This window comes from Salvelinus fontinalis, chromosome 35, assembly GCF_029448725.1.
Source record: "Salvelinus fontinalis isolate EN_2023a chromosome 35, ASM2944872v1, whole genome shotgun sequence".
In the NCBI taxonomy this organism is placed as follows: Eukaryota; Metazoa; Chordata; class Actinopteri; order Salmoniformes; family Salmonidae; genus Salvelinus; species Salvelinus fontinalis.
Genome location: NC_074699.1, coordinates 22855590 through 22876575, shown reverse-complemented (window position 1 = coordinate 22876575; position 20986 = coordinate 22855590). Strand labels below are relative to the sequence as shown.

The 20986-nt window shown below is 44.3% G+C and overlaps 1 protein-coding gene across 1 annotated transcript in view; it reads left to right on the top strand.

The window, feature by feature from the left end:
- LOC129834573 (transmembrane protein 266-like) overlaps nt 1–20986 on the top strand; it is a 91166-nt gene that overhangs the window by 34625 nt on the left and 35555 nt on the right. Inside the window, exon 4 of the mRNA XM_055899683.1 lies at nt 20265–20419. Coding sequence (XP_055755658.1) covers nt 20265–20419 — 155 coding nt within the window. The remainder of the gene's footprint in view (nt 1–20264; nt 20420–20986) is intronic.

Here is a 20986-nt window from a genome sequence, read left to right as displayed (position 1 = left end):
CTACTATCCAGAAGGTGAGGTCAGTACAGGGGCATCAAACCTGGGACCCGCCCAGTACCCTGCCCTGAACTTTAGTCAGTGTCACTAGACGGTTACCACCTGGTTACTCTACCATGCACTTTAGAGGCTGCTGCCCTATTTACATAGTCATGGAACACTGGTCACTTTAATAATGGAACACTGGTCACTTTAAATAATGTTTACGTACTGTTTTAACCACTTCATATGTATTTACTCTATTCTAGTCAAGGCCTATCCTTTTTAACTATTGCTGTATATACAGTGCATTCGTAAAGTATTCAGACCCCTTGACTTTTTTCACATTTTGTTACGTTACAGCCTTATTCTGAATTGTATTAAATTTGTCACGATCGTCTTGATTTTGAAGAGAGGACCAAAACGCAGCGTGTGAGAAATACATTCTCTTTTTATTAGAGAAGAGCAACGAACGAAACAAAACAACAAACTGACGACCGTAAAACTATATAAACAAAATGGTGCTGACACTGACCACTACACACTGACATAGACAATTACCCACAAACACATGATGCCCATGGCTGCCTTAAATATGGCTCCCAATCAGAGACAAATGAAAGACATCTGTCTCTAAATGAGAACCACTCAGGCAACCATAGACTTACCTAGAAACATTCACTAAACACAAACCCATACACTAAACCCAACACCCCCTTTTCCATATAACCACCCAAGACGAGACAAAACACAAACATTCCCCATGTCACACCCTGACCTAACTAAAATAATAATGAAAACAAAGAATACTAAGGCCAGGGCGTGACAAAATTGTTTTTTTTACCTCATCAATCTGCACAAATACCCCATAATGACAAAGCAAAAACAGTTTTTTTTTAGAAATGTTTGCAAATGTACATAAAAAAAAACAACTGAAATATGACATTTACATAAGTATTCAGACCCTTTAATGTACTTTGTTGAATCACATTTGCCACACCTGTATTTGGGGAGTTTCTCCCATTCTTCTCTACAGATCATCTCAAGCTCAGCTATTTCCAGGTCTTTTCAGAGATGTTCGATCAGGTTTAAGCCCGGCCTCTGGCTGGGCCACTCAAGAACATTCAGAGACTTGTCCCGAAGCCACTCCTGCATTGTCTTGGCTGTGTGCTTAGGGTTGTTGTCCTGTTGGAAGGTGAACCTTCGTCCCAGTTTGAGGTCCTGAGCGCTATGGAGCAGGTTTTCATCAAGGATCTCTCTGTACTTTGCTCTGTTCATCTTTCCCTCGATCCTGACTAGTCTCCCAATCCCTGCCGCTGAAAAACATCCCCACAGCATGATGCTGCCACCACCATGGTTCACTGTAGAGATAGTGCAAGGTTTCCTCCAGATGTGACACTTGGCATTCAGGCCAAAGAGTTCAATCTTGGTTTCATCAGACCAGAGAATCTTGTTTCTCATGGTCTGAGTCCTTTAGGTGCCTTTTGGCAACTCCAAGCTGGCTGTCATGTGCCTTTTACTGAGGGGTGGCCTGAATAAGGGTTTGAATACTTCTGTAAATAAGGTATTTCATTTTTTTATTTTCAAGACATTTGCTAAAATTCTAAAAACCTGTTTTCGATTTGCCATTATGGGGTATTGTGTGTAGATTGATGAGGGGAAAACAATATTTAATACATTTTATAATAAGGTTGTAACGTAACAAAATGTGAATACTTTCCGAATGCACTGTACTATTCTTCAGCTATACTACATATTCTATCCATATTGTTTATACATCCCATCACATATATATACAAGTACCAGTCAAATGTTTGGACACACCTAAGCATTCAAGGGTTTTTCAACATTGTAGAATAATAGTGAAGACATCAAAACTATGAAATAACACATATGGAATCATGTAGTAACAAAAAAAGTGTTAAACAAATTAAAATATATTATTAATTATTAAACATGCTTCAAAGTAGCCACCCTTTGCCTTTATGACAGCTTTGCACACTCTTGGCATTCTCTCAACCAGCTTCACCTGAAATGCTTTTCCAACAGTCTTGAAGGAGTTCCCACATATGCTGATGACTTGTTGGTTGCTTTTCCTTCACTCTGCTGTCCAACTCATCCCAAACCATCTCAATTGGGTTGAGGTCGAGTGATCGTGGAAGCCAGGTCATCTGATGCAGCACCATCACTTTCCTTCTTGGTCAAATATCCCTTACACAGCCTGGAGGTGTGTTGGGTCATTATCCTGTTGAAAAACAAATGATAGTCCCACTAAGAGCAAACCCGATGGGATGGCATATCGCTGCAGAATGCTGTGGTAGCCATGCTGGTTAAGTGTGCCTTGAATTCTAAATAAATCACAGACAGTGTCACCAGCAAAGCACCCTCACACCATCGAACAACCTCCTATATGCTTCACGTTGGGAACCACATGCAGAGATAATCCGTTCACCTACTCTGCGTCTCACAAAGACACGGCGGTTGGAACCAAAAATCTCAAATTTGGACTCATCAGACCTAAGGACAGATTTCCACCGGTCTAATGTCCATTACTCATGTTTCTTGGCCCAAGCAAGTCTCTTCATCTTATTGGTGTCCTTTCGTAGTGGTTTCTTTGCAGCAATCCGACCATGAAGGCCTGATTCACGCAGTCTCTTATGAACAGTTGATGTTGAGATGTGTTTGTAACTTGAACTCTGTGAAGCATTTATTTGGGCTGCAATTTCTGAGGCTGGTCTTCCTTTCCTGTGGCGGTCCTCATGAGAGCCAGTTTCATTCATCATGCCCCCTTCCCTCACCCCCACTTTACACCACTGCTACTCTCTGTTGTGATCTATGCATAGTCACTTTAATAACTCTACCTATATGTACATACTACCTCAAATAACCGGTTCCCCGCACATTGACTCTGTATCGGTACCCCCCTTTATATGGTCTCGCTATTATTATTTCACTGCTGCTCTTTAATTACTTGTTACTTTTATCTCTTATTCTTATCTGTATATTTTGAAACTGCATTGTTGGTTAGGGGTTCGTAAGTAAGCATTTCACTGTAAGGTCTACACCTGTTGTATTCGGCGCATGTGAATTTGATTTGATCTTGATTTGATCATATCGTTGATGGTTTTTGCAACTGCACTTGAAGAAACTTTCAAAGTTCTTGAAATGTTCCGGATTGGCTGACCTTCATGTCTTGAAGTAATGATGGACTGTTGTTTCTCTTTGCTTACATGAGCAGTTCATAATATGGACTTGGTCTTTGACCAAATAGGGCTATCTTCTGTATACCACCCCTACCTTGTCACAAAACAACTGATTGGCTCAAACGCATTAAGAAGGAAAGAAATTCCACAAATGAACTTTTAAGAAGGCACACCTTTTAATTGAAATGCATTCCAGGTGTCTACCTCATGAAGCTGGTTGAGAGAATGCTAAGAGTGTGCAAAGGGTGGCTACTTTGAATAATCTCAAATATAACATATATTTTGACTAGTTTAACACTTATTCGGTTACTACATTGTGTTTTTTGATAGTTTTGATGTCTTCACTATTCACTTCACTATTCTACAATGTAGATAATACACTGCTCAAAAAAATAAAGGGAACACTTAAACAACACAATGTAACTCCAAGTCAATCACTCTTCTGTGAAATCAAACTGTCCACTTAGGACGCAACTCTGATTGACAATACATTTCACATGCTGTTGTGCAAATGCAATAGACAAAAGGTGGAAATTATAGGCAATTAGCAAGACACCCCCCAAAAAGGAGTGATTCTGCAGGTGGTGACCACAGACCACTTCTCAGTTCCTATGCTTCCTGGCTGATGTTTTGGTCACTTTTGAATGCTGGCGGTGCTCTCACTCTAGTGGTAGCATGAGACGGAGTCTACAACCCACACAAGTGGCTCAGGTAGTGCAGTTCATCCAGGATGGCACATCAATGCGAGCTGTGGCAAAAAGGTTTGCTGTGTCTGTCAGCGTAGTGTCCAGAGCATGGAGGCGCTACCAGGAGACAGGCCAGTACATCAGGAGACGTGGAGGAGGCCGTAGGAGGGCAACAACCCAGCAGCAGGACCGCTACCTCCGCCTTTGTGCAAGGAGGTGCACTGCCAGCGCCCTGCAAAATGATCTCCAGCAGGCCACAAATGTGCAAAGCACCGCCAGCATTCAAAAGTGACCAAAACATCAGCCAGGAGGCATAGGAACTGAGAAGTGGTCTGTGGTCACCACCTGCAGAATCACTCCTTTTTTGGGGGTGTCTTGCTAATTGCCTATAATTTCCACCTTTTGTCTATTCCATTTGCACAACAGCATGTGAAATTTATTGTCAATCAGTGTTGCGTCCTAAGTGGACAGTTTGATTTCACAGAAGTGTGATTGACTTGGAGTTACATTGTGTTGTTTAAGTGTTCCTTTTATTTTTTTGAGCAGTGTAGTTCAAATAAACAAAAACCCTTGAATGGTATGTTAAATAGGTATGTTAAAACTTTTGACTGGTACTGTATATATTTATACTCTGGACTTGATATTACTCGTCCTAATACTTCTATATTTCTTAATTCCATTATTTTACTTTTAGATTTGTGTGTATTGTTGTAAATTGTTAGATATTACTGCACTGTTGGAGCTAGGAACACAAGCATTTCGCTACATTTAAATAACATCTGCTGCTAAATATGTGTATGCGACCAATACAATTTAGACCTGTTGTGACATACAGAATAACATCACACTCAATGTCAACAAAACAAAGGAGATGATCGTGGACTTCAGGAAACAGCAGAGGGAGCAGCCCCCTATCCACATCGATGGGACAGTAGTGGAGAAGGTGGAACGTTTTAAGTTCCTCGACGTACACATCACGGACAAACTGAAATGGTCCACCCACACAGACAGCGTGGTGAAGAAGGCACAGCAGCGCCTCTTCAACCTCAGGAGGCTGAAGAAATTTGGCTTGTCACCCAAAACCCTGACAAACTTTTACAGATGCACAATTGACAGCATCCTGTTGGGCTGTATCACCGCCTGGTACGGCAACTGCTCCGCCCACAACCGCAAGGCTCTCCAGAGGGTAGTGAGGTCTGCACAGCGCTTCACCGGGGGCAAACTACCTGCCCTCCAGGACACCCACACCACCCGATGTCACAGAAAGGCCAAAAAGATCATCAAGGACAACCACCCGAGCCACTGCCTGTTCACCCCGCTATTATCCAGAAGGCAGGGTCAGTACAGGTGCATCAAAGCTGGGACCGAGAGACTGAAAAACAGCTTCTATCTCAAGGCCATCAGACTGTTAAACAGCCATCACTAACATTGAGTGACTGCTGCCAACATACTGACTCAAATCTCTAGCCACTTTAATAATAAAAAATTGGATGTAATAAATGTATCACTAGCCACTTTAAATAATGCCACTTTATATAATGTTTAAATACCCTACATTACTCATCTCATATGTATATACTGTACTCTATACCATCTACGGCATCTTGCCTATGCCGTTCGGCCATCGCTCATCCATATATTTTTATGTACATATTCTTATTCATTCCTCTACACTTGTGTGTATAAGGTAGTTGTTGTGAAATTGTTAGATTACTTGTTAGATATTACTGCATGGTCGGAACTAGAAGCACAAGCATTTCGCTACACTTGCATTAACATCTGCTAACCATGTGTATGTGACCAATACAATTTGATTTGATTTGACATATTGCGTTATTTTATGGCTGGTTATGACACCTACATAAAAGTGTAAAAATCCACAAAACAAGGCAAAACATTACATTTCACCATAGCCTACGTGTCAACAGTATGTTTATGTTATAACATTTTGGGGGAAACTGACCATATTAAATTATCATTATAATTGCGCACACATTGATGTCAGACATGCTCCTACCCCAATGCTCTGTTGCTGATGACTGGGGTGAATGGAGGAGCAGATTTCAGGAGCAGGACAAGACACCCTCTTTTTGACTGATGACTGATATAAGGGCATGTACGTGATAGGCCTATCTGGCTTATATGATTATGATTTGATTTGATAATTTTTTATTTAACCTTTATTTAACCAGGAAGGTCTCATTGAGATTTAAAATCTCTTTTTCAAGAGCGTCCTGGCCAAGATTGGCAGCACAAAGTCATTACAAAAATTACAGACAAACAACATGAAAAAATACAAGTAATCTAGTAAAAACCATAGAATAAAGTATAACAAAATTAAAAACAGCAAATTTAAAACATTGACAGGTCAGGGAATCAGTCTCAAGATCATTCATTAGTGATTGAAAAATACCAATCGGGACAAGTTCTTCCAGTTTAAAAGTATTTTGTAAGGCGTTCCAAGACGATGGCGCAGTGTACATAAAAGCCCTTTTACCAAATTCAGTTCGGACATTTGGAACAGTTAGCAGGATAAAGTCCAGCGAACGAAGAGAGTACCCACCACATTTCTGAACAATAGAAAATGCCCAAAGAAAAAGGTAGTAAACCCAAAATGGCTTTGTAAATAAAAGTATACCAGTGACTGAGCCTACGAGTGACTAGAGAAGGCCAGCCAACCCTGGTATACAAAGTGCAGTGGTGCGTAAGTGTTTTGCAGTTTAAAATAAATCTCAAAGTGCCATGATAAAGGGTGTCAATTGATCTCAAACACTGAGCAGAAGCATTCATATATAAAATATCCCCATAGTCTAGGAAAGGCATAAATGTAGCTGATACTAGCCTCCTTCTGGAGGAAAAACAGGCCTTATTCCAAAAATAAAATCCCAATTTCAGCTTCAATTTTTTTGTAAGTTGTTGAATATGCAATTTAAAGAGAGGCCGTCATCAATTAATATTCCAAGATATTTATATGAGGTTACAAACTCAATCTCCTTGCCCTGACAGGTAATAATAGGAGAAAGTTCAGAGGTCTATTTCTTGCTTTAGAAAACACCATTAGTTTAGTTTTGTCAGTATTGAGGATAAGCTTCAATTGACACAAGGTATGTTGAACAGTATAAAAAGCAGTTTGCAAGTTCTGGAAAGCTTTTGTAAGAGACGAGGCACAACAGTAAATAACAGTATCATCTGCATAAAAAGGAAGTTGCGCATTTTGGACATTTTTGTCTAAATCATTTATATAAATAGTGAATAAGAGAGGACCAAGTACAGAGCCCTGGAGCACACCATTAAAGACAGACAATTTAACAGACATGAGCCCATCAAATCGAGTGCACTGAGTTCTATCAGACAGATAGTTAGCAAACCATGCAACTGTATGCTCTGAAAGACCTACACTCGACAATCTCTGATCAACTGTATCTAAAGCCTTAGAGAGATCAATAAAAAGTGAGACAGTGCTGTTTTATGTCAAGGGCTTCAGTGATATAATTTAAAACCTTCATGGCTGCTGTAATTGTGCTATGCTTCTTCCTGACGCCCGATTGGTACATTGATAAAATAGAGTTAGTAAATAAAAACTCTTTTAGCTGTTCACTCACAAGGGTTTCAAGTATTTTCATCAGGGGTGACAGCTTTGAGATTGGCCTATAATTTTTTTAAAGAGTTGGATCTCCCGTATTTAAAAGTGGTAGGACAAATGCTGATTTCCAGATCTTTGGAATTTCATTACATTCCAGGGTTAGATTGAACAGATATGTAAGTGGTTCAGCTATGAAATCAGCTGCCAGATTTAAAAAGCAGGGATCCAAAAGATCAGGACCTGCAGGCTTTCTCTGATCTAAGGATTTCAGGGCTTTATGTACCACCTGCACTGAGAATGGCAAAAAGCTAAAAGTTTGACCAGCTCTCACTGGTTCATCCACACAGGGTTGTACAGAGACAGAGGACACTGAATCAAACAGCCTACCAGATGATACAAAGTGCTCATTGAAACAATTCAGCATTTCAGTTTTGTCATATACCGAGTCCTTCAAAACACATGACGGTAATTCATTAACATCACTGCTACCAGCCATAGACTTAATAGCCTTCAAAAACCTTCTAGGGTCATTCAGGTTATCAGTGGTAACAGACATAAAATATTCAGATTTGGCCTTCCTGAGAAAAAAATAACACTTGTTTCGTAACTGCCTAAAAATAAGCCAATCAGCACCAGAACATGGTTTCCTTGCTTTAGCCCAGGCTACATTACGGTTGTGAATAATACAAGACAGCTCAGAAGAAAACAATGGATTATCCCGTCCTTTAACCCTGATCCTGCGGAATGGGGCATGTTTGTTTACTATTTGGAAAAAAACATCATGAAAGAATTTCCAGGCAGTTTCCACATCAGGGATAAACTCAATCTGCTCCAGTCAAAATAAAACAAATCATGAAAGAAAGCCTGCTTATTAAAACACTTGGTCATAATGATTTGTGGCAGTGTCATAAAATGTATTTTCTACAAGTTATTTAAAATATGATGAAAAAAACATGACTGTAAAGAATTCATTACAACAACAACAAAGGATTTAAGAAACAAACTCTCAGGCGAAAGGAAACTTCTTGGCAGGGAAAAAACTCATTTGAATAAATGTGGGTTTTGACACTCCTATGTAGGTGTCATAACCAGCCATAGAATAACACAATATATGGCACAACAGGTGTAACTATAAGGGTCATGTCAGTGTTATGACCATATTCTGACAGGTTATGACAAGTTATGTCAGCTGTTGACATATTAGGACATGGTTATGACTTTGTCAAAAAGTGTTATGACACTGGGTGTCAAGTGAAGTGTTGCCAAAATTTGACTTGAATTGAATGTTGAGATTAAACTTTACTGTAGTTGTGTTTTGCTGAGTCTCTTAACTGTCCTACCTCTGCATATGTAGACAAATGATATAGGAACTCTCCAAGGATATATGTGAGTGTTTCTGAGATTGTACGGTTTCAACACCTTATCCAACACATGGAGTATAGGCTAATCAGTGCAAAGCCCACAACAGGCCCTCCAAATAGACCCAGCCTCCCCGCTCTGTGTCCCCCCCCCCCCCCCCCAAATGGGCCCAGATTGAATCACCTTGACAGGAGGGGAGAGGCAGAGAGAGCCATGGCAGCGGTGGTGGTTGATATTCACAGACATGCAAAGTGTGAGATTGCTTTTCTGGCTAAGAGGGAAAGAGATCAACTGTCCTGGGAAAAACCTATTAGCTCAGAGCAGCTTGTCAGCTTCACTCCAGACGCAGGTAGATCTATCTCACTTTAACCTATATTAAAAGGCTATTTCTCTGGCAAAGAACATCTTGAATTTTAAAACGTCTTTTTCTGCAGTGGGTGAAGTGAAACTCCCCTGGCTGGATCATGAACAGGGTGTGTGTTGAGGATTGAGAGTGTGATCAGGACTTGGTCTCAGAAACCCAGAACTAAAATCTTGCGTAATTGCATCAGATGCTTGAGGAATTCTGGGGGGAGATACAGTATGTTAGAAAACATGCTACAATGAGGAGCAGAAGCAGGGTGGTACCCCTCTTCTTCAAGTTTCGGGCAAGTCTATGTGCCAAATCTCCCCCTTCTGAAATTCTAAAGCTGTGAACACCTGCGAAGTCTTGATTTGTCCAAATGATCAGTGAGGAAAAATCTGTGCACCGGAACAAAGTTCCTCATTAGTTGTTGCATCCCACAGTCTGTTGACAGAAGATACGATACCATTTATGTTACATGCGTCTGTCCACGAGAGATTAGGATCGGGTGAAGTTTGATAGACGTGAGGGACGTACGTATGTCAAAGTCATATGAGTTTTTGAAGCTTGATATCAAGTGACACTACAAATGGGTGGTTTGATTCCTGAATGCTGATTGGCTGACAGCCATGGTATACACAATAGCATTTATATTACAATTAAGCAATAAGGACCTCAGGGGTTTGTGGTATATGGCCAATACACTACGGCTAAGGGCTATATCCAGGCACTCCACGTTGCGTCGTGTCCAAGAACAACCCTTAGCCGTGGTATATTGGCCATATACCACACCTCCTCTGGCCTTATGGCTTAATTCTAATCTAAATGCTATTGTGTTCTGTATGCTGAATCCTCAATGGCCCCCTCTATATATCTCCAACATCCAGATAGGCTCTCTCTATCTGCAGAGCATTAAAACACTTAAAATTTCTCTTACGAATAAAACGTGGGTTTGTCTTAGGAACCTTAGTATTTCTAACAGCAACAACAGCACAATGGTCACTTAAATCATTACACAAAACACCAACAGCAGAATATTTATGTGGAACATTTGTCAAATCAAATCAATCAGGGTAGATTTATCTGTGTCACGATCGTGTTGACATGAACGAGAGGACCAAGGCGCAACATGATTTGAATACATCTTCTTTATTTACCACGACGAAGATGATCACCAAACACTTATACAACACTAACAAAACAACAAACGATCGTGAAACTTCAAACGTAAGTGCACACACAAACTACTTACGTCGACATATACATATACATAAACAATGACCCAAACAGCTAAAGCCTATGGCAGCCTTAAATATGGCTCCCAATTAGAGACAACCGAAATCAGCTGTCTCTAATTGAGAACCCATTCCGGCCACCATAGACTTTCCTAGACAACTACACCCAACACAGACACAGCTAGACACATACACTCAACACAAAACCATAACCTACAACCAACACCCCCTCTACCATATAATACACACATACCCCATGTCACACCCTGACCTAACTAAAATAATAAATAAAACAAATAATACTAAGGCCAGGGCGTGACATAACCCCCCCCTTAAGGTGCGAACTCCGGACGCACCAGCACATAGTCTAGGGGAGGGTCTGGGTGGGCTTCCTTCCATGGCGGCGGCTCCGGCACTGGTCGTGGTCCCCACCCCACCATAGTCATAAGGGGCAGCACCGGGATAAGGGGCAGCACCGGGATAAGGGGCAGCACCAGGATAAGGGGCAGCACCAGGATAAGGGGCAGCACCAGGATAAGGGGCAGCACCAGGATAAGGGGCATCACCAGGATAATGGGCAGATCCTGGCTGGATGACGGCTCCGGCGGATCCTGGTTGGACGGCTCATGGCTGGCTGACAGATCTGGTTGCTCATGGCTAGCTGACGGATCCGGCTTCTCATGGCTGGCAGACGGATCTGGACGCTCATGGCTGGCTGACAGATTTGGACGCTCATGGCTGGCTGGCGGCTCTGGCAGATCCTGTCTGGTTGGCGGCTCTGGCAGATCCTGTCTGATTGGCGGCTCTGGCAGATCCTGTCTGGTTGGCGGCTCTGGCAGATCCTGTCTGGTTGGCGGCTCTGGCAGATCCTGTCTGGTTGGCGGCTCTGGCAGATCCTGTCTGGTTGGCGGCTCTGGCAGATCCTGTCTGGTTGGCGGCTCTGGCAGATCCTGTCTGGTTGGTGGCTCTGGCAGATCCTGACTGACGAATGGCTCTAGCGGCTCCTGACTGACTAATGGCTCGGGACAGACGGGCGGCTCTAATGGCTCTGGACAGACGGATGGCTCAGACGGCACTGGGCAGACGGATGGCTCAGACGGCGCTGGGGAGACGGATGGCTCAGACGGCGCTGGGGAGACGGATGGCTCAGACGGCGCTGGGGAGACGGATGGCTCAGACGGCGCTGGGGAGACGGATGGCTCAGACGGCGCTGGGGAGACGGATGGCTCTGGCCGGATGAGGCGCACTGTAGGCCTGGTGCGTGGTGCCGGAACCGGAGGCACCGGGCTAAAGGCACGCACTTTCAGGCTAGTGCGGGGAGAAGGAACAGGGCATACTGGACCCTGGGGACGCACATTAGGCCTAGTGCGTGGGGCCGGAACTGGTGGTACCGGACTGGGGACACGCATCTCAGGGCTAGTGCGGGGAGCAGCAACAGGATGCACAGGACTCTGGAGACGCACAAGAGGCTTAGTGCGTGGTGCCGGAATTGGTGGTACCGGGCTGGAGACACGCACCATAGGACGAGTGCGTGGACGAGGAACAGGGCTCTGGAGACACACTGGAAGCCTGTTACGTGGTGTAGGCACTGGTGGAACTGAACTGGGGCGGGGAGGTGGCGCCGGAAATACCGGACCGTGCAGGCGTACTGGTTCCCTTGAACACCGAGCCTGCCCAACCTTGCCAGGTTGAATGCTCCCCGTCGCCCGACCAGTGCGGGAAGGTGGAATAACCCGCACCGGGCTATGTAGGCGAACCGGGGACACCATGCGTAAGGCTGGTGCCATGTATACCGGCCCGAGGAGACGCACTGGAGACCAGACGCGTTGAGCCGGTATCATAGCACCTGGCTCAATGCCCAATCTAGCCCTGCCAGTGCGGGAAGGTGGAATAACCCGCACCGGGCTATGAACACGTACAGGAGACACCGTGCGCTCTACTGCGTAACACGGTGTCCGCCCGTACTCCCGCTCTCCACGGTTAGCCTGGGAAGTGGGCGCAGGTCTCCTACCTGCCCTCGGCCCACTACCTCTTAGCCCACCCCAAGAAATTTTTGGGTAGTACTCGCGGGTCTCCAGCCTTGCCTCCGTGCTGCCTCCTCATATCGCCTCCTCTCGGCTTTCGCTGCCTCCAGCTCTTCATGAGGGAGGCGATATTCTCCCGGTTGCGCCCAAGGTCCCTTACCATCTAAAATCTCCTCCCATGTCCATGAATCCTTAATGCCTTGATCCTGTTGCCGCTGGTCATGTTGCTTGATCCGGATTTGGTGGGTCATTCTGTCACGATCGTGTTGACATGAACGAGAGGACCAAGGCGCAACATGATTTGAATACATCTTCTTTATTTACCACGACGAAGATGATCACCAAACACTTATACAACACTAACAAAACAACAAACGATCGTGAAACTTCAAACGTAAGTGCACACACAAAATACTTACGTCTACATATACATATACATAAACAATGACCCACAAACAGCTAAAGCCTATGGCAGCCTTAAATATGGCTCCCAATTAGAGACAACCGAAATCAGCTGTCTCTAATTGAGAACCCATTCCGGCCACCATAGACTTTCCTAGACAACTACATCCAACATAGACACAGCTAGACACATACACTCAACACAAAACCATAACCTACAACCAACACCCCCTCTACCCCCTCTCTATAACTTGGCATTATACACGGGTACCATTACCGAGTCGATGTACAGGGGTACGAGGTAATTGAGGTCGATATGTACATTTAGGTAGGGATAAAGTGACTAGGCAACAGGATAGATAGTAAACAGTAACAGCAGCGTATGTGATGAGTCAAAAGAGTGCAATGCAGATAGTCCGGGTAGCTATTTGTTAACTATTTACAGTAACTAGCTTAGCAGTCTTATTGTTGGTTGGAGGTAGATGCTGTTCAGGGTCCTGTTGGTTCCAGACTTGGTGCATCGGTACCGCTTGCCATGCGGAAGCAGAGAGAACAGTCTATGACTTGGGTGGCTGGAGTCTGACCATTTTTAGGGCCTTCCTCTGACACCGCCTGGAATAGAAGTCCTGGAAGGCAGGGAGCTAGGCCCCAGTGATGTACTGGGCCGTACGCACTACCTTCTGTAGCGCCTTCTGTCGGATGCCAAGCAGTTGCCATACCAAGAGGTGATGCAGCCAGTCAAGATGCTCTCAATGGTGCAGCTATATACCTTTTTGAGGATCTGAGGGCTCATGCTGAGTCTTTTCAGCCTCCTGGGGGGAAGAGGCGTTATCGTGCCCTCTTCATGACTGTGTTGGTGTGTGTGGACCATGATAATTCCTTAGTGTGATGTAGACACCGATAAACTTGAAGCACTCAACCTGCTACACTACAGCCTGTCGATGTGGATGGGGGCGTGCTCGGCCCTCCATTTCCTGTAGTCCATGATCAATTCCTTTGTCTTGCTGACATTGTGGGAGAGGTTCTTGTCCTGGCACCGTACTGCCAGGTCTCTGACCTCCTTCCTGTAGGCTGTGTCATCGTTGTCGGTGATCAGGCCTACCACCATCGTGTCATCTGCAAACTTAATGAAGGTGTTAGAGTTGTGCGTGGCCACGTAGTCGTGGGTGAACAGTGAGTACAGGAGGGGACTAAGCAAGCACCCCTGAGGGGCCCCTGTTTTGAGGGTCAGATTGGATGTTTTTTGCTACCCTTACCACCTGGGGGCGGCCTGTCAGGATGTCCAGGATCCAGTTGCAGAAGGAGGTGTTTAATCCCAGGGTCCTTAGTTTAGTAATGAGCTTAAGCTTCAGTTAGTCAGAAGTTGGACTCTATACATTATCAAAGGAGCCTGCTCCGCGCCACAGCATCAATGAGATTTGTGCTAGCTGAAGGATTGTTGATAACTTTGAATGCCATAATATAGTTCGGAGAAAGGCGTCCAGTCAATACCACAAGAAGTTCAGTTCAGAGAAATACTTCTGAGTTGGTCCTCAATTGTTCTCTCTCTCTCTCTCTCTCTCTCTCTCTCTCTCTCTCTCTCTCTCTCTCTCTCTCTCTCTCTCTCTCTCTCTCTCCTCTCTCTCTCTCTCTCTCTCTCTCTCTCTCTCTCTCTCTCTCTCTCTCTCTCTCTCTCTCTCTCTCTCTCTCTCTCTCTCTCTCCTCTCTCTCTCTCTCTCTCTCTCTCTCTCTCTCTCTCTCTCTCTCTCTCTCTCTCTCTCTCTCTCTCTCTCTCTCTCTCTCTCTCTCTCTCTCTCTCTCTCTCTCTCTCTCTCTCTCTCTCTCTCTCTCTCTCTCTATTCACTCGGGAGCCAGTGAGTAGGTCTATATTTCCTGGAATGATCTAAAAGGTCACGTCCTGATAATATGTTTGAAGGGAGGAAAGGGAAATGAAGGCAGCTCAATCCTCCTGTTCCCCCTGATTTTGCTGTGATGCTTGAGCAAATAGACTGTTATACAAATCATCTGTGATTGGCTGATAAGGACTGTTCTAATCCGAGCCCTGATGAAGGCAAATAGGAGATCAGAGAGAGAGAGGTGGTGTATCATCTGCTGCAGTCAGTCAGTGTGTGTAGGAGTTGCAGTCCTTTATCATGGACCGTCTGCACTCTGAGGGAGGGATGTTGGCTGATTGCTGTGTTTAGCACCACACTCCTTGCCCGCTCCGCTCGGTCATATTGATAGCATGATTTAATCTACCTCCTCTGTTCCCCTGTCCAGACCGGTTCAATCTCCTCCCCACCAGGGCTCCACTGATGCCTTTATCAACCTGTCCTAAGCGGACGTGTGAAGAGGGAGAGAGATGGAGTGAGCGACAGAAACAGAGAGAGACGGGAAGAGAGCACCATAGAAAGAAATAGAGGGAGAGTGCATGAAAGACAGGAAGAATTAGAGAGAGAGGCACACAAAAGAGAGAGAGAGAGAGAGACAGACAGGAATAATGCATGAAAGAGAGAGAGAGTGTCAGTGTGTTCCTTTGGGACATCCATGTCCAGACATGAGTTAAGGACATAGGTGCTGTCCATATTTAGGCTGTCTGGTGTGTCATTGCTTGTTGATTCCTCAGAGTGTAGCCTATGTGATGTCATGTCCATGATGAACCCCTTTCTGCAGGCCCTCGTCTGTGACATAGTCTGGTGTTGGTCCTTCCTTGAGCGGACGAGCGAAGAGGACTCGATTCAATCCGTATCGCGGAAGTTCAGTGCTATAGCGCGATTGAAATTTAAAGGCATTCACAGTAAACGCTGCATAGGTCCGCTCAATCAGAAATTACCTTTAAAATTGAATCGGTTAAAGTTCCTCTATATGGATTGAATCAAGCCCCTGATGTCTTTATTGTCTGTTGACCTACTGTTTGCAAAAACATACAGGGTTGACTTTCTAAAAAATGTGCCTACTCCTGGACTGAAAAGCATGTTCAATGTAGAATCTTTATTCAAAGTGATTTTTAGTCCAGTTCTTGGCCAGGAATTCAGCCATTATTGTCTTTTAAGGGATAAGTAATTGTAATGTACAGGTAACTGCCAAAATAATGGAAACACTTGAGTAAATGTGGGATACAACGGATATTGAATGCAGGTGCTTCCACACAGGTGTAGTTCCTGAGTTAATTAAGTAGTTAACAGCCCATCATGTTTTGGGTCATGTATAAGAATGCTGGGCAGGCCATTGTTTTGGCTACCATGGCTATGCCCCGATAGGATGACAATGGCCCCATCCACAGGGCACGAGTGGTCACTGAATGGTTTGGTAACTGAATGGTTTGATGAGCATGAAAATGATGTAAACGATATGCCATGGCCGTTTCAGTCACCAGATCTCAACCCAGTTGAACACTTACTGTATGGGAGATTCTGGAGTGGCGCCTGAGACAGTGTTTTCCACCATCATAAAAAAACACACAAAATTATGGAATTTCTTGTGTACGAATGGTGTCACATCCTTCCAATAGTGTTCCAGACACTTGTATAATCTCTGCTAAGGTGCATTGAAGCTGTTCTGGCTCGTGGTGGCCTAACACCCTATTAAGACACTATGTTGGTGTTTCCTTTATTTTGGCAGTTACATGTAGTACCTCTTATGCCGTTTTTGCAGTTCTTTTAAAGTACCATTTCTCCTTTAGTAATGAGGCCCTGAAGTGTTTTTCAGCACATTCAGCTTGTGAACAGAGTCATTTATCTTTAATACTTTGTTTTACTACTCCTACTCAAGGCTTTTTATTGTTTGGGAGAAATGATCATACTTTATCCTCTCTGCGGAGGGCAGTATAAATGAACTATGAAACGATGCGTTCCTGAGATGGACTTTAATGTAGAATATAAATGCAGAGAATTGTCCCAAAGCAAATCAATGCAACCCCTTCAACTGTCAAGTAAGGTCACCACCAGATGTTAGAAAGTCAAATGTTACACAATGGTGTGTAGGTCTATATCCATGAACTAAAGACAATACATCACTTTCACAGCTGGAGCCTTTTTGATGGGAAAAATCTAATCAAACTTTATTTGTGACATGCGCCGAATACAACAAGTGTAGACTTTACCGTGAAATGCTTACTTACAAGTCCTTAACCAACAGCGCAGTTCAAGAAAAGTTAAGAAAATATTTACCAAGTAGACAAAAATAAAAAGTAATACTAAAAAGTATCACAATAAGAATAACAATAATGAGGTTATATACAGGGGGCACCAGTACCGAGTCAGTGTGCGGGGGTACAGGTTAGAGGTAATTTGTACATGTAGGTGGGGGTGAAGTGACTATGCATAGATAATAAACAGCGAGTAGCAGCAGTGTACAAAAGGGAGGGTGGGGGGTCAATGTAAATTGTCCCGTGGTGATTTTATGAATTGTTTGGCAGTCTTATGGCTTGGGGGTAGAAGCTGTTGAGGAGCCTCTTGGTCCTAGACTTGGCGCTCTTGTACCGCTTGCCGTATGGTAGCAGAGAAAACAGTCTAAAACTTGAGTGACTGGAGTCTCTGACAATTTTATGGGCTTTCCTCTGACACCGCCTATTATATATTAAAATCGTCTCCATTCCTTAGTTTTCTTTTGTTCGTATATACTTCACTTAGATGCTTAGTGACATTGTCTTTCTTCTATATCCCTGTGACAGCTAGAACAGTAGAATGGATTGAAGTTTGCTTGTCCGGGGCTCCAATAAAAATGTCTACTTGTTGGGGGTACTCGAGGACTGGAGTTGGGAACCACTGTCTTAATGGTTAATTTCCATACAGGATTAAGCCCAGTGTTTTACCCAAAATACTCAGACTTTTCTGTTTCCATCTACGCGGGTCGGCACCCGGGTCTCACTGGGCCATGGATCCGGCAAACCTGCTCTCACTTGGGGCCAAAGCCAGGCCACTGGTACTTTTCAGCTGGCCTTTACATAACAATGGCTAACTGTGAACTTTAACACCTTCTCACAAAGCAACTGTTTTGATTCTGCAGAGGTTGTCGATTCTGCTCTTCAAGTCCCCACTGTCAGCCCTAGCTATGGAACCACAATTTACCTAGTATAACATAAGGGTGTATACATTAGTTTAACACTGGTGTTACAGTCTAAAAGCAGCATAATGGTTAGGGTCTCATGGTTTTTAGCATGGCCATGTTTGGAGGGTTAAACAGGGATTGAGGATTGCAGCTTGAGTTTGTTCTAAGAAAACACCCCCTCTAGGATGGTAACATACTGTATGCTGTCAGGTAGGGTGGTTAGAGATGTTTCATTATGTATCACCAGCAGGGTCTAGAGGAAGGTGTTTATAGACACTGAACACTGAAGACATCAGAAGACTTTGTGTACACTTTATTCTTTCATTTCCAAAGTATTACTGTTCTCCTAACAGCTGATCTGCGGCAGGTAGCCTATCGCTTAGGAGCGTTGGGCCAGTAACCGAAAGGTCAGTTGTTCGAATCCCGAGCCGGCTAGGTGAATAATCTGTATGTGCCCTTGAGCAAGGCACTTAACTATAATTACTCCTGTAAGTTGTTTTGGATAAGAGTAACTGCCAAATGACAACAAACATGTACAAATCTGATCTGTCAAATCTATGGCAGTTTTCTAAAATGAGCTCTAGCATATGACTCCACCCTGCTGTCTGTCCCCTAAATAAGGGGATGAGGAGATGAGCATCCTGTGAGTCTGGCTGAGACACGGCCACTGACGGTAGAGAGAGAGAGAGCAGAGTCAACACCATCTGGCCCACCATACACACTCCAGCCCCACCGAACCTCACCGAGCGCCAGAAAGATGATTGCTAACAGCGTGATTATGGCTCTATTAGATTAGCCTAGCATTGTTTACGGGCTTGTGGGTTTGCCCGTGCCAAGTGTACCTACCACTACCCTCAGAGAGAGAGAGAGAGAGACTGAGAGGAGCAGAAGGAGGTGAGGGGAACTGTTCAGCAGCTGCTGTAAGAGTCCTTTGCTCATTGCCTCGTTTCAGCCTATTCAGGGTGAAGTCTGAATGAATAGAGGAGAAGAATATGAATCCTTCAGAGAGGATGCCTGTTTGTCACTCACTGTGGTATAATTGGGCACATCCTGTAAGCACACTCACACCCAAATGGTGTATCGTCCTCGTTTGCATGAGTAAGTAAGACACAGTTCATGTAACAATTCCTACATAATATTATGAGGCTCATACAGTATCACTTGCATATTCATATCCACATGTCGCTTAACATTTAGACTAAATGGCCCCATTTAAACATCTAAAGTCATTCCAGCCAAGCCTCATTCCCTACTAATGACTTAACAACAGCAGCAGTTGCCCTCAACTGAGGATGTGATACTTACAAGCATCTCTACCCTGGGAATATATGTGTGTGTGAGGGGGAATGCCCTGATAGCCACACGCACAAATCCGCCAGGACTGCTCTTTTCTGCTCTGCTCCCATGCCGTGCCTTGGTCCCATCAGTAACAGTCCAATGGCCACTCTATACAACTCCTGCCTGACTGTATGAAAATCTGATTTGGGGTCAATTTCAGTAAATTCAGGAAGTAAAATAATTAGAATTTTTGTTTACTTCCTGACTGGATTGAAATGGAATCGACCTCAACCCTGATAAAAAATACAGCTTTATTCCATTCCACCGCCACTGATTCTGCCCACTGCCACTGATTGTTTTAGCTCTAATTAGCACCATGCTAGGGAATGAAGACATGATCACAGAAGTGGTGTGATTAGCCAAGCTCACTGTATGCCAGGCCCAGTGCATGGGGAGCAGTGAAAGGTGTAGAAGAGGATGAGCCAAGTTTCCATTCTGGCTGGAGCTCTGGCATCGTTTCTCCTGTCTGTCTCCCACTGCTAATAGAGGGAGGGAACAGTGGGTCTGGTAAAGAGCTATGTATAAGATTTTATCCATGTGTTTTCTTTCATTAACTTGAAATTTGATACTGTTGTATGGAGTCTTGTAATATATAATCGACCCCTTCATTGCCCTCTGAATAGAGTTGCTTTACTAATCCTCTCACTGATATGCCTGAGAGACAAGTCACCAACTCAAAGAGCCTCAGTGTCTTTCTGTCTTAATGCAGTCTCTGTTCTGTTCACACTCTTCCGCCTCCACTGCCTCGGTCCACCAAACCCAGGCTGGGTTTAGAAACTGGTTCACCACATTGCATTGATGCGGTTCTATGTGTTAAATAGCACCACCTGCTGGCAAATAGAAGGAACATCAGTCAGCATACAGTCGGCTGGTACAGTAAGATCTTTGAAATAATTAAATGGTGAATACAAACCTGTCCATACACAAGTACTTTCTCCCTGTCTTTGGTGTACTAACACTGACTCTAGTCCCTCTCTCCTCCTCCTCTTTCCTCTATCCCTCTCTCCTCTCTCCTCTATCCCTCTCTCCTCTATTCCCTCTCTCCTTTATCCCTCTCTCCTCCTTTCTCCTCTCTCCCTCTCCCCAGGTCTAACTGGTTGAAGCCGTGCTGTGGGCGGAGGGTAGCCCTGTGGCAGGTGTGTCTGCTCAGTGCAGGCTTCAACTGTTTCCTGGTGGCCCTGGTCATCCTGGTGGTGGTCTTCTTGACCCTGGAACTCCTCATAGACACCAAGCATCTACAATGTAACTATCTTTCCCATTGACAGTAAAGGAGGATCCTTATACACTGTGTTCTAGTGACTGTAGAAAGTTAGACTTGGGTAGTCCTGTGCTTCCTTGATCCTGTGACCCATGTTTTGGGATTACAGCCCATAGAGACAATTATCATGATGCTGCATTAACATGCGTTCCAACCTGTTTTATAAACATGATTACATTTCTTACCAAAGAGAGGAAACTACGGCGACTAAAAGGCCCAAATGAGAGAGAAACAGCATTGCCAACCGGGATAGTAAATGAGTCTATGAACTGGTCTCTACTCAACAGCACTGACTGTCTGGGCAGGTGTCATCATCGCATTACATTACGGACTGTAAGCCAAGGTTACGTCCCGAATGGTATCCTATCCCCAATATACTGCACTACTTTTGACCAGAACCCTTTGTGCCCTGATCAAAAGTAGTGCACTATACAGGGAATAGGATACCGTTCGAGACGTACCTCAAGAGACAGGTCTGTATTGACAGATGATTCTCTCTCTGCTCTGGGGACTACAGGACACCAGTCACAGATGCATTACCATTGACTCCG